General features: G+C 36.4%; 1 protein-coding gene across 1 annotated transcript in view; it reads right to left on the reverse strand.

Moving 5' to 3' along the window:
• The window catches only part of DHX15 (DEAH-box helicase 15), a 57,938-nt gene that overhangs the window by 38,673 nt on the left and 5,746 nt on the right, over window positions 1-13,519 (reverse strand). The window contains exons 2-3 of the mRNA XM_027597915.2: window positions 12,411-12,846; window positions 7,638-7,831 (exon numbers count right to left, since the gene is read on the reverse strand). Of these exons, the coding sequence (XP_027453716.1) occupies window positions 7,638-7,831; window positions 12,411-12,846 (630 nt within the window). The remainder of the gene's footprint in view (window positions 1-7,637; window positions 7,832-12,410; window positions 12,847-13,519) is intronic.

Consider the following 13,519-nt stretch of genomic DNA (forward strand, 5'->3'; position numbering starts at 1 on the left):
ACAATTTCTTCCAATATCAGTTATTTCTATATGCCACAGGTACAAAAATAAAGCATAAGTCAGTTTAAAATGAAGTTATTTATCTCTTTTAGGTGATCTGGCTATTTTTGGATTCATCACTAACTTAAAAGTCTTCAGTGTCCACAATGCTAGCACTTTATTTCTCTTTTTATATAGTTTTACGAAGTTATGTCAAAAAAAAAGAAAATTTACAAACCTGATCCATGTGAACACAATAGTTAAAAAAAAAAAAAAGATATTTGGTTGTTCAATATTAGTATCTCCTAAAGGACAGCTTACATATAATCCCCTAGCACAGTCCAAGTTTAGATTACTGTAGAACTTTAACATCTATTTATATATCCAGTCAAGAGAAGAGTAAACTACTTCCTTCTTTGGGTATAAACGGGTCGCTTAACTTGCTACAGTAAATTGATTCAATTTGTTAAATGATACCCTATTTCCGGAGAATAATAATTATGTTCTTGCTTTAGGATTCAAAACAATTTATATTATCGTTTTTCCATACTCAACATGTGATGCCACAGCACTACTAGCAGAGGTACTTCATTATACATATTCCTTTCAAAGATATTATCTTTGCAAGGCTCAATTTTTGATAGTCGCTCTAATAAAAAGTAAATATAAGGCAAATATCAGTGTAGAACAGTAAATAAAGATGGCAATGTCCAAACCAACTCCAAAGTTTAAAAACTGATACCACACTAGAAGATAACAGTGGTTTAAGAATGAAATAAAAATATTTTTCTTCCAATGAATGTGTGGTATTTGTTTAAAGGGCTAATTTAGGACATAAATACTTAACGATGTTTTTAGGACTGAACCAATAAATAAATGGAATTCTGAGTCATTTCTTCTGACCTAGGGTACCAGGAAAAATTACTGAAACATTAAGCATGAAGCTGTGAACCAAGGTAGCGCAGGAATTTCTACTCTACTTAAAACCTAGCTCACCGAGTTAATCTGCAAGTCCCTCCACCCTTCTCAGCTCAGATCAAATACCTTCTCCTCTGTGAAATCATCTATATAATTCATGTGACTGAATCAAACTACGTTCTTAATTGCTTCACAGCTTAAGTCCCCAACCAAGTCAGAAAAGAACTAGTGACACTAACACAGTTCCTTTGTATACTTAATGTTCCTTTCACTTCTAAAGGGATAAGCCCACCTTTATACAGAGTCAAGTTCAACTTGATACATTCGAACAATACTAATACTACAATCACAACAACCTATACATAGTATTGGTTACAAAGAACATACTAGATGTGAACAGTCACATGGAAAGGTACCACACAGTGTTTTGAATAATTTGGAATCTACAATGTTTCAATGCATTTATAATACCAAAAAATGGGACAGAAAGAAAGCAAACAGAAAACCGCAAACCCCACTTATAACCTGTAGAGACAGCCTCATAGTTCTGAGATCAGCATTCAAAGCATACAGCTTTATTTTGGCAAACAGCTAAAATATATGTGGTATGTTTCAGTTAGCTATGTAATCAAGCAAAAGAAATGCCTAAGAAATTAACAGAAGGCAACTAAATCACTTTTTCAAAACAGACTGCCCATTCCTCAAGTTTTCACAAGTTTTGAAGGAAACGCCTGTCAACCTCACAACAGAATTTACAGAAAGCTAGTATAAATGCATACATTTGATTTAATTTTTAAGATGTTAAGCACTATAAACAAAGAGCCTCCTAATAACTAAACCCTTGCCAAGTACTGAAGTATAAACACAAAGATCAAATGTAATATATGCGTACCTTTAGGAAATCAAGTTAGCTTTTATGAATGAATAAAAACCAAAGAATTCTAACACTAAGTGACAATGATGAGTTTTCAGTCTGACAGGAAATGCTTAAGTGGTAAATAACCACATTTATTCTTTATTACCACCCCTTTTCTAAAGATTTAATAATAAGACTACCTTTATCTAATCCCAGTGCTATACTTGAATTAGAACAAAGCCTACTATACAACAGATGTTCAATAAATTACTTTATAATTAATGTTTATGTAATTAATGGTCTTTAAAGTACCAGGCCTATTTCACAGCTTACCTCCAGCCCTAAAAGAATATTTGGATTCATTCATTCATTTCATAGTGACAAGTAATGTCCAAGTTTTAATTCAAGTTAAAACCCCCAAATTGTAATTCATGTGCTGCATTAAAAGGAGCTTTATTAAGTTTTTGTTCTTTTTAATTAACTGGGTTAACTGGTTAATAAGATCCAATAATTTCTCAAACTGGAAATCTACCACCACTATCAGCAGCAGCAAAAGTAGAAATGTTGACTTAGCACTTGCAGGGCGATAGGAATTACTTTAAGGGCTGTACACAAATAAACGTATTTCATCTCAGAACAACCATATGAGGTAGTTATTATCAGCTCTATCTTCTGAAAAAGCAATAAACACGGCGGTTAATTAACATTGCCAAGATCACAGCTATTAAGCGGCAAAACTGGGACACAACTTCCAGCCCTGTAATCTTAGTCTGTGGTTTAGGATGTATTTCCTTTTGATTCTCTTCTCAACTCATATACTTTTTAACAATGTCGCCTTATTGGAAACCCACTGTGGCATCTCTTTAAGTAGTCCTTATGCAGCTGGTGCTTCTAACTCACACCCCAAACAACCTGCTATGGGAACGTGCTACAGCAAGGCCTGGTAAATCCTCCCCAGTGTCAACCTTAAAGGTCCTGTACCAGCCAAGTCTTTATTGTAGCAGTGTTCATACTGGAATCTCATATTTACTATATATTTTTAGATTTTCTTTCATCTTCTTGTCTAGGTTTCCTTTTGGAGATTAAAAGATGTGGAAAGTTTCCGATTCATATTATGTAGAATAGCACTTCTTTGGCTCGTTAACTCAAAACTTTTCTCCCTCAAGCTTTACAAGGGGTTTATCACACTTTTAGACCCAAGTTCTGTTCATTTCTCCGTATCACCTGATTATAGATTTAAACTATGTCTTGTCCTTAATTTCTCTTGATTTTTCCAGCTGTCTGTCCTGAAGCTATACACACACACACACACACACACACACACACACACACACACACACACACACAGACACACACACACGATAAACAACTCAGGATGGTGCAGGTCTTAAAAACCAAACATGCGTCCTTGAAGAAAAGAGCTACAACACCTTCTGCTTCATAAACATTACCCCAGATTGATTCCTTAGCCTGTGACAGATCCCGAAATGGAAATGAATCTGACACCCAAAAGCAAAAGATTCAGAATAGAAGGGAAATTACAAATTATATACACCAAATCACCCTATCATCATACCCTCTCCACCAAGAAATCAGGAAAAATGTCTTTTCATGAAAAAGCTACCCATTTTTCACATTTATGTTGAAGATTCACCCACCGTCTACAGTGTAGTGACAAATTTCACACTCCTCTGTTGCCTTTTCCATCTCAGGTTTTTTTTTTTTTTTTTGAAGTTCCATGCACAAGGCAAATATACAGATATAGACGCAAACTCTGTTTCCCAAAGAGTTTACACTCCAACTAGGCAAGAGAAAGAAACCAATCTTTAATTATCTCTACTGTCCATAAACCAGTCCTGTATCATCTCGAGGAATCAGGCATGGAAATGCTGAATTACATAAATCATTTGGATACTTTAAAGAATACACAAACTTCAGTATCTTCTCAAGTAAAAAGTCTGTTTTTACCCCCTTCGGGAAAGTTTTTAAAAACGCTGTTCCATGGGCGCCTGGGTGGCTCAGTCGGTTAAGTGTCTGCCTTCGGCTCAGGTCATGATCCCAGGGTCCTGGGCTAGAGCCCTCCATCGGGCTCCCTGCTCAGCGAGTGGGCTTCTCCCTCTCCCTTTGCCCCTCCCTCTGCTCATGTGCACGCTCTAATCTGAGAGAGAGAGAATGAGAGAAAGAGAGCCCATGAGAGGGTGGGGAGCATCAGAGGGAGAAGCAGACTCCCCGCCAAGCACGGAGCCCAATGAGGGACTCGATCCCAAGACTCCAGGATCATGACCTGAGCCGAAGGCAGTCGCTTAACCAACTGAGCCACCCAGGCGCCCCTCAAATAAATAAAATCTTAAAAAAAGTTAAAAAAAAAAAAAATGCTGTTCCATCTGCCAAGAAAGCTCTGCTCCCTATACCCCAACCCCTACCCTGGCGAACCATTACTTTCAACTCATGCCTTTATTCCATCTTCTCTTTTCAATTTGAATTGTCAAATCATGCCTTCATAAAAACCTCAGTAGTCTCTTTCAGAAACCTAATCACAATATGAAATTGTATTTACCTTATGCAGACAAGAACCAGATCTGCTTTTTAGTACTGTATCTAGCTAGCACTGTCCAACACAAAGAAGGTACTCAATTAACTATACGACTAACTAAACATTACTTATGTACATCACTGGGTTCCCTTAATATCAAAATATCTCAGAATTTTGCAGCTTGGGGGAGAGGGTACAAAAAGGAAATAACTAAATTAGGTACAAAATTACCAACTTCAAATATTGTATCTACCTGAAGGTTCAAGACTATCAAACTGTTTTATTCCATAAAAAAATTATCAGCCCCCTCAAAATAAATGAACAGATTTCTTAAAATTTGTCACAACTCCAAAGTGCTTCTTAAAATCCACTGCAAGAGTATATCATCCCTTCTTCCTTAAAGTGAATTAAGGTATTTGTCACTGACAAGTCACAAACTTGGCAACATCTTGCACAGACTGGTGTGCTCCTCTTTAGCTATCTCACTTGTTTTTTGGGGGGGGGGGGGTTGTTCATAATTTCCAAGCCAAAATGGAACATTAAGCATACTGCAAAAGGAATATTTCAGAAAAGTGATGGAAGCAGGCAAAAATTACAACAAATGAAAAAACGATTTACACCTGTGGCGGCTTGAAAACTACTTGTCTACTGGGACTGGACAGGTTTTTAAAGTTAGTCTAACAGAGAGTGCACTAATTTATACTAGATCCAATTCTCTGAAAATAGCACAATATTAGATCTAGAATCTAGAATTTATGGATCTATGTCCCAAACACCAGAAAAAGTACCTTTGGACTCTTAATGTGAATAGAGATGATTTAAAGATACACTAATTTAACTAAAAGTACTCTCAAATTTAATTAGTAAAAAAGTATTTGTTTACTGTCAACAACGAAATCAGGAGGAGTATGGTTGAATTGAGTCCCTCAGGCAGAATCCTCAGAAGTTAGTCCTCTTTACCATTCTTCTATGGTGAAAATTAGAAGCCTTTTTTTCTGGCTAAATAATGGATTCCTAGGCATTTTTATATCCACATCTGACCCCTGAACAACACAGGTATGAACTGCACAGATCCACTCATACAAAGATTTTTTTCAATAAATACAGTATAGAACTGTAAATTATTTTCTTATGATTTTTCCCATACCTTACTCCAAGAATATGGTAATGATATATACATAACATACAAAATACACGTTAACTGTTTGTTATTGGTGAAGTGAATAGCAGGCCATTAGTAGGTAACTTGTGGGGAAGTCAGGTTAAACACAGATTTGTGCAGTGGAGGGGGTTTTGCTTCTAACCCCTGTGGCTCAAAGGTCAATTGTGTATGAGAATAGCTAAAGGAGACTGATAGCTGTCTTAAGCATTCACTCTTCCTACCCAATTAACTACGCAACTGATCCTCCTTAAGATTAGGTTCTAGCTGTTTTTAACATCTGGGGTTCTCAAGAAATGAGCTGATAGATGACTATACAAAATACATCTAGGGATTCATACAACACTCCATTTGGTGAAGCATTCCTACTGTCAAAACTATCATTCGTTCCATGCTATTAAACAGGATTTAATATCACTGAAAGACAACATTAGGTTAGCTTCTAGTTCTTCAGATTCTAGAAGATATCCCAGTAAGTTTGCCCTGTCCAGAGTAAGTATGCTTTTTTTGTTTAAAGTTTAGTTATAGCCTCTGGGAACCATTTCATAAGAAAACATCACAATGCCAAAAATACTTTCATTCTGATCTATCGAAACTATTTATACGTTGTCATTCCCTATTAACTGAACCAAAATCTTTCACAAGCATACATCTTTTGAAAGCCTGCCACTTCCTAACACTAACACACACACACTCTGACCCACTATTACATGTAACTTTCCTCTCTCAATTTCCAAATTCCGTTTTCCCTGCTCAACTGTGGCTTGCCAAGAAACATTCAATACTTAGTGAACCAAATGTCAAAATAATTATTTCTCCTAAAGATGAGTAAAATCTGCCCTTTACTGTCCTCAAGTCCTTGACATTATCTGCATTTTAAATTAGTATGAAATCTTAAGTTATGATTTTATGTAATTCTATCATCAATTATATCAGTTACAAGTGAACAATAATGATTATCACTAAACTAAAAAGATGTACTCAATGAAGCTTAAGATATAAACCAAAAACATGCCTTAAAGTCAAAGACAAGCTGATTTAAATAATTGTCCAGCTGCTATAAAAAATACTGAATTCTTTAACCTGAAGTTCTAATAATACCTATCAAAGAAACTAGAAAAAATTGACATGAAACTTGAAGAATGATTGGATATTTTGGTTAAGGAAATTTTTCAAGTTATGAATACCATACCTATATAAGAAACTATCTCTGACCTATGTACACTGAAATATTTAGAGATGAAAGTATATAATGTCTAAGATTTGCTTCAAATTATATGGGACAGGGAAAGGTTGGGATATGGATTAAACAAGACTGGCCATGGTTGAAGAGGCATGATAAGCACGTGGGAGTTCATTATACTATTGTACTTCTGCATACATTTGAAAATTTCTGTAATATATTATTTTCCCCATAAGACTGTATGTATTTCTGCCATCAATGACTCATTTCAACTGCCCATGTAACATTTTGTTCCAAAATTGTCTTTTAAAAACCTCAGGGAGATGACATCGTGACAAAGAAACCATTTTTTAAAAATGATTTAAATGTCATATATATATACAGAATAAACAGAAGCAATAAAAAGGGAAGATTTTTCAAAAGAACTACCGTCAGGCAACATGTCTCACAACTTATGCAGAATATAAGTGTAAGATGAAAAAAATTAGGACAGTTAAAGAAAATATTAGAAAGAAGCTCAACGTGGTAGTCAACCATGCACCACAGCTATAAATGAAAAGGTAAAGGACTTTGAGGAGACTCCAAGAGTGTATTACACAACAAAAGATTCCTCCTTTTAGCTCATAACATATGTACAGTAATAGCTATATAACATTAAAAGCCCTATCCCCCAAATAATTTCTATCCCATCCCACACATCATTCTAAAAATAATTTTTACTAAGATGTATCACTTTTCTATCACATTTAAATGCTGTAACATTTCACCTAAGATACAGCACCAAATAACTAAAATCTGACCTTTGAAGCTCATTGTCTACTGAACAGCTATATATATTACTAGCGAGAAAGAGAATCCATCTTAAAAAGTCACTTGTAAGTCTAAGAAGGTCTTCTCTGGACTATTTTAAATTTGGATGATTTGAGACTCCCCTAGCAAAGCCCTCTATCTAGTGGCAGAAAACTAGAAGTAGAGAAATAAAGTATGCATTTTTAAAGATAGTACTTACTTAAGAATGGTTTTTGCACTACTGCAGTCTTCAAATCGAATGGAGTAACCAACTTCCTGGCCCAACATTACATCCATTTCATCAGCAACTCTCTGAGCCACACTCATTGCAGCCACTCTCCTGGGTTGGGTACAGGCAACTCCTCTCTTGGGTCCTGGTAATGATCGCATGTACTCCACACACCACTGTGGAATCTATCAAATAATTTCACATTTAAATTAATTCTAGTCTACCTGCATATCAGGTATATTTAACATGCAGTATTTTATTGCATTCCAATAATTTAAAACAAAAATCAATTAGGCACACCACAAAGTATTAAGACTCAAACTTATAGCATATCATGAACTCTCCAAGCCAAGGAGGGGTCATACGGATATGACTCCTGAGCAGGCTAGGCCCACTGAGGCTGTGCGAATATGCTCTACAGCATCAACTGTGCCATCCTTAAACATTTCTCTATACGCTGGAAAAAACCCAACTTATGAAAAATTCTACTTTATAACATGTGAGTTTCCACAAATTTTCTCAGAAATTATTAAATTCTTATACAATTTGAATTACAAAATGCAGGTGAAAATAGAAGTCACAACCCCTTGTGGTTACAGAGATATGTCTTTTTAAGTCAATTCAAATTTGGTTTGTAAGCTAGCAAAATCTAACCCCTATTCTTCTGCCTTCGGGAGAGGTATGAACAACAGAACACCTTAGGTGCCATCTTAAAAGTCAATTTCAGTAATTGTCAATCTGATATTCAATGGCACCTAAAGACACAAGAAAAAATACCAACAAGCACAGGTTGGTTGGCTGCCATGACGACAGCGCATTTCCTCCTTGTTCCATTATCAACAGAAGCTAATAGAACCTCTAATTTCATGGCTCTTCACTCACTTACCTGGGTAAGAACCATGGGAACAATCTCTAAGTAATCACTACATTAAATGGGAATCCACTGCATTAAAGTATGATGGGTCTCCATCAAAGCGTCCAAAAGTCTGTCAAACTCAAATACTACAGAAAATGTGGGTGGCAGGGGTTTCGGTACCAGATTTGTACAAAGGCACTTTCAAGAACATTGGTTGCCATACCATTAATACGTTTTAGTTAGGTTACTTCCGCAATTTGAGGATAATTGTCTTCACTTACAAATATCTAAAAGGGGAGAGATGACTATGTCACTTCTCTAAGAATGTAACAATGTGTATCTTTAAAGGACTTAAAATGAACAGAAATAAATACTACCCGAAGAGAGAAGGGTCTCTCTAGGTCTGTAAACCCACAAACCAAAGTTTAAGTGGTTTTCCAGGAAAGTTTTATCTATTTATCTTCATTTCAACAAGTCTCTTACAAAGGCAAACTGTACTTTAAAAGACCAAACAAAATGAAATTCAAAGAAACATTTACCATTCAGTTAAAGCTATTTAAAACTATTTTGGAATTCTCAAGGCAAGAATATTCAAAGTTTTTTTAATTTACTCCAGTGAAATAGACAACTTACTCCCACTTTAAAAGCAAGACATAAACATCTTTGGCTAATTCAGTTTTTGAACTTTTGATCGCAGAACTTCTTGAACTCTTAAAATAACCAAGGATGCCACAAATGACTAATAGACTTACTGTATGAGAAAATTAAAACCGAAAAACTTTCAGAATATTTATTAATTCCTAACAATAAAAACCCATTCTATGCTAACATGAACATTTTCTATGAAAAAATAATTACATCTTCCAAACAAAAAAAAGAAAAAGAAAAAATTAGCAGGAAGAGTACATTGTTTTGCATTTTTGTATATCTCTAATGTCTAGCTTAATAGAAGATTGTTGGATTCACTTATTGGCTTCAATTTTGAATGTGTTGCACTATTTTTGTTTTGTTCAAAGTTCACAAAGAAAATCCCAGGACCTCTGAAAGTGTTTCAGGAACGTTCAAGGGTTCCTGGACAATATTTGGAAAACGGCGCAGTCAATGCATCTACTCACATTTCTAAGAACAGCATTAAGAAGGGAAGCAGGAACTGAAATATGCAGTGTACTAGCCTATTCAAGCCAGGGATCATTCCTTCCTTTCAGCTTCTTCTCTTCCTCCACTAGAGGCTACCTCCCTAAAAACTGATCCTCAGCCCTCTAGTCTTATTTATTCTCGACTTCTACTATTCCCTGTAATACACTGACAATCCTGTTTCCCATCCTAACCTAGTGGTCATTTCCACTTGAGGAATGAATATTTTATTGATACTCCAAATTCAACAAGTTCAAAATCAAAACCATTTCACACCTTCCTCCAATACTTATTAATCCCTCCCATGTCCCACCAGTAATGTTAACATCCTAACTCCAATCTACTGTTTATTCTCCATTCTACTACCTTATATGGAGTCAAATTTTTGTTATGACTGCCTACGTAGTCTGTCATCATTATCACTAGAGAGAGGACATTTTTGTAAAAATCCCTATCAAAAAGCTCTGATGGCTCCCGATCTACAGCCTGATACACTGAGGCACAGCCTGCTGTTCCAGTCTCACCTGTCCCATCTCCCTCTTCATACACCCTATATGCTGGCCAGAGCATACAAAGCTTTCTCTTCTCTTGGGGCGCCTGGGTGGCTCAGTCATTAAGCGTCTGCCTTCGGCTCAGGTCATGATCCCCGAGTCCTGGGATCAAGCCCCACATTGGGATCCCTGTTCATCAGGAAGCCTGCTTCTCCCTCTCCCACTCACCCCTGCTTGTGTTCCCTCTCTCATTGTGTCTCTCTGTCAGATACGTAAATAAAATCTTAAAAAAAAAAAAAAAAAGAAGCAGCAGCTTTCTCTTCTCTGAACTTGTGCCTCTGTTCACCCTGAACTGGCTTTAGTTTCTTATATATGGATATAGTATGAACATACCAAGTTGCAATGTAAAATGACTTTTACTGTGAGTCTCAGTCAAAAGTCAATACTTGAGATTTTGTTTGGAGGGTCTCATTTTCTGACAGGCACAAAAAGATAACCAAAAATGGCTTACTCTTAATGGTTCTGAGTCAAAAATTTTAATAGGAGCATGCCAAAAAAACATTTGGGTAAGAAATTCACTATTTAAGCTGTTCAGCTTCCCTTTGAACTCCCCAATTGCCCTGCAATCCTAAGAACACAAAAACAAACAACAAAAAACACCACAAATATTCATCCAAATAATCACAAACGTCTCATTTTGAATTGACTTGACGTTCTAAATTAACTGCTACTAAAGAAACTCATCTCTGGAACAAGGTTAACCACGTGGGTAAGACCAAAGAATAGCAGAATGAAATAACTCTAACTTTGGCTATAAAACAAAGAGACAGGGCTTTAGATACTGAGCCCACCTAAATCTACTATGTAACCACAGGCAACCCACTAAACCTCTAATATTCTTATGAATCTAAGGCTCATTTTGCTCATCTGTAAAATGGTGATTAACAACTTCCTTGTAGTGTTCTTGAAACAAATACAAAGGACATGGGGCCTAGCTTTATCCAATTGCTAATTAAATACTACGCAAAGCAGATAAACCAGTTGAAATCTTTAAAATACTAAATCTTTAAAATAAGTTTAAAATTACATCTTTTCATACATTATTTAAATTTCCACACAGTGATAAAAATAAACCTATCAGTTTCAGTTCCTAAGATCAACACTAAGTTTTTTTTCACTTATAAAGAACAACCATATTCACTAATGCTCAGTCTTTAAAAGCTTTCTACTCTGGTTGCCATTGTAGCCTTCAAAATGTCTCCATGATATACCCAAATTGATCGGTTTGCGGCATATGAAACTTAAAAAAAAATGGTGACTTGTATATGCAGTATGCTCAATTATAAACACGTATCACAAGAACATAAATATGGAAAACAGGCCAGGAAGAAACACAATATAATAATAATGACCTCTACAGGGTAAGAGGAGTTATTAAATTCATTTCGACACTTCCTGGATTTTCCAGATTTTCTACAATGGCCAGGGACTACTACTTTTGTAATCTCTTAGAAATTCTTAACTGGTGGTCAGGCTCCAACATACAAAAATATGGTTAACACCTCACTGGTAACAGGAAATGCAAATTAAAAATTACACCAAAATACCATTTTTCACGTATCAGATTCATAAAAATTCAAATTCCATAGTATACTCTATTGGATCTACTCGCTCGTGAAAAACAACCATTAGAAGCAGCCTGGAGGTCTGTAAGATGGGTCCAGTGAACAATGGTTCATCCATTTTTGAAAAATATCCTAGATATATTACTAACAAGACACTAGTGCTTTTACTGCTGTGTGTCTTGGGGGCTGTGTAACTAGATGGATGTGGAGGTCACGGGCAAAGATACTTTATTTAGCTCTTCCATTTTTTTAAAAAGATGGATAATATTCACATGGTTCAAAACAAAGAAACAAACAAGAATAACAAAAACAAAACTGCCCCAATGGTTCAAATCTCTACACTCAAGCAATAGGAAAACAAAACTTGTACCACCAAATTTGTACCACCGCAGAGTCCAAGTGGCCGGAAAGCATCATTCTGCCGTACTTAAGGTTAACAAAACAGCACTGCTATTTTCCTCTAGACTCAGGAAACCAGGCACTCCCTACAAGATCCCCACGCTGTCCGTCACTAAAAAGTGCTAAGCGTCTAAGGACCTATTCTTCCGGATGTTTCTGCCAGACAGACAAGGTGAAGGACCACGAGGATCAAGTAAGCAACATTTAGTAAACGTGAACATTAATACAGGAGGCACCACGGTATACAGCAGTAACTCACCTGTGTCGTTTTACCAGACCCAGTCTCACCAACCAGGACAAAGGACTGATGTCTAACCAGGATGTCGGTGAACCTATCCTTGTACTCCCAGACGGGGAGCTGAAGCCGTTTCTTTAGAATATCATAGTATCGAGGAGTATGGGGTAGGTTGGTAAACGGATTAATGCACTGTGGAAGTGATGTATGTCCTGCATGTCCGGTGTGTGTTGAATGAGCAGAATGTGTCGAATGTGTCGAATGTGCAGAGTGGGTTGAGTGAGCTGAATGGGAAGCTTTTAAAGGTGGTAATCCAGCACTGATAAGCATAGCATTAGTCGAAGCTCGCAATTCCTTCTCCTTTTCTTTCTCCCTCTCCCGCTCTCTATCTCCTCTATCACGTTCTCGGTCTCGATCTTTAGACCGATCTTCACGATCCCGGTCACGATCTCGATCCTTCCTAAAAATAAAAATTTAGAATTCAGATTCTGAATTTTACGCAAAATGTTCTTGGCAGTGTTACAGTCACAAAGAACAGAAACGTCCAACAGCCAAATGAATAAACCAATGCAAAACTCAGTAAGGAAAAAGACCTTATCAAGAATTCTCCATGCCTCACCCATAAACATCTTTCCCTCTTTGATGAGACCTCAAAATCTGGTAAGGGGCAGTCTCTTTCCATACCTTTAACCACCAGTTGAGAGAACACAAGTCTGAGAACTCAGACTAGAGATTGAGTAAAGTAAAATCCCTTCCTACTTAGAAGTTAAAGACTGAGGGCAAGGTGGGGAAAAGGTAGGAGTAAATAAAGCAAAAAGAGGATGGCATCACAATTTTCCCCAGATTCTCCTAGTTAACATGAAAAGGTATGTTCAAAATTCAAAACTGCTTCTGGACACAAAGACAATTCTATTTCACTAGCGGTAATACAAATACAAATTAAAAGACTGTAGGTGAGTTTGCTTTCAAGTTACACTTTACAGCACTTTCCCAATTTTCTTTAATAAGCATATATTTGTCCTACTGAAAAACTAAAATTAAAACATTTTCATTCTTTTGTTTACATCTACGCAGTACCTTTAAGAGCAACTGCAAAACTTTGTAAACCTATGTATACTTTGGACATCCATCAA

The sequence above is a fragment of the Zalophus californianus genome, chromosome 2 (assembly GCF_009762305.2).
Source record: "Zalophus californianus isolate mZalCal1 chromosome 2, mZalCal1.pri.v2, whole genome shotgun sequence".
In the NCBI taxonomy this organism is placed as follows: Eukaryota; Metazoa; Chordata; class Mammalia; order Carnivora; family Otariidae; genus Zalophus; species Zalophus californianus.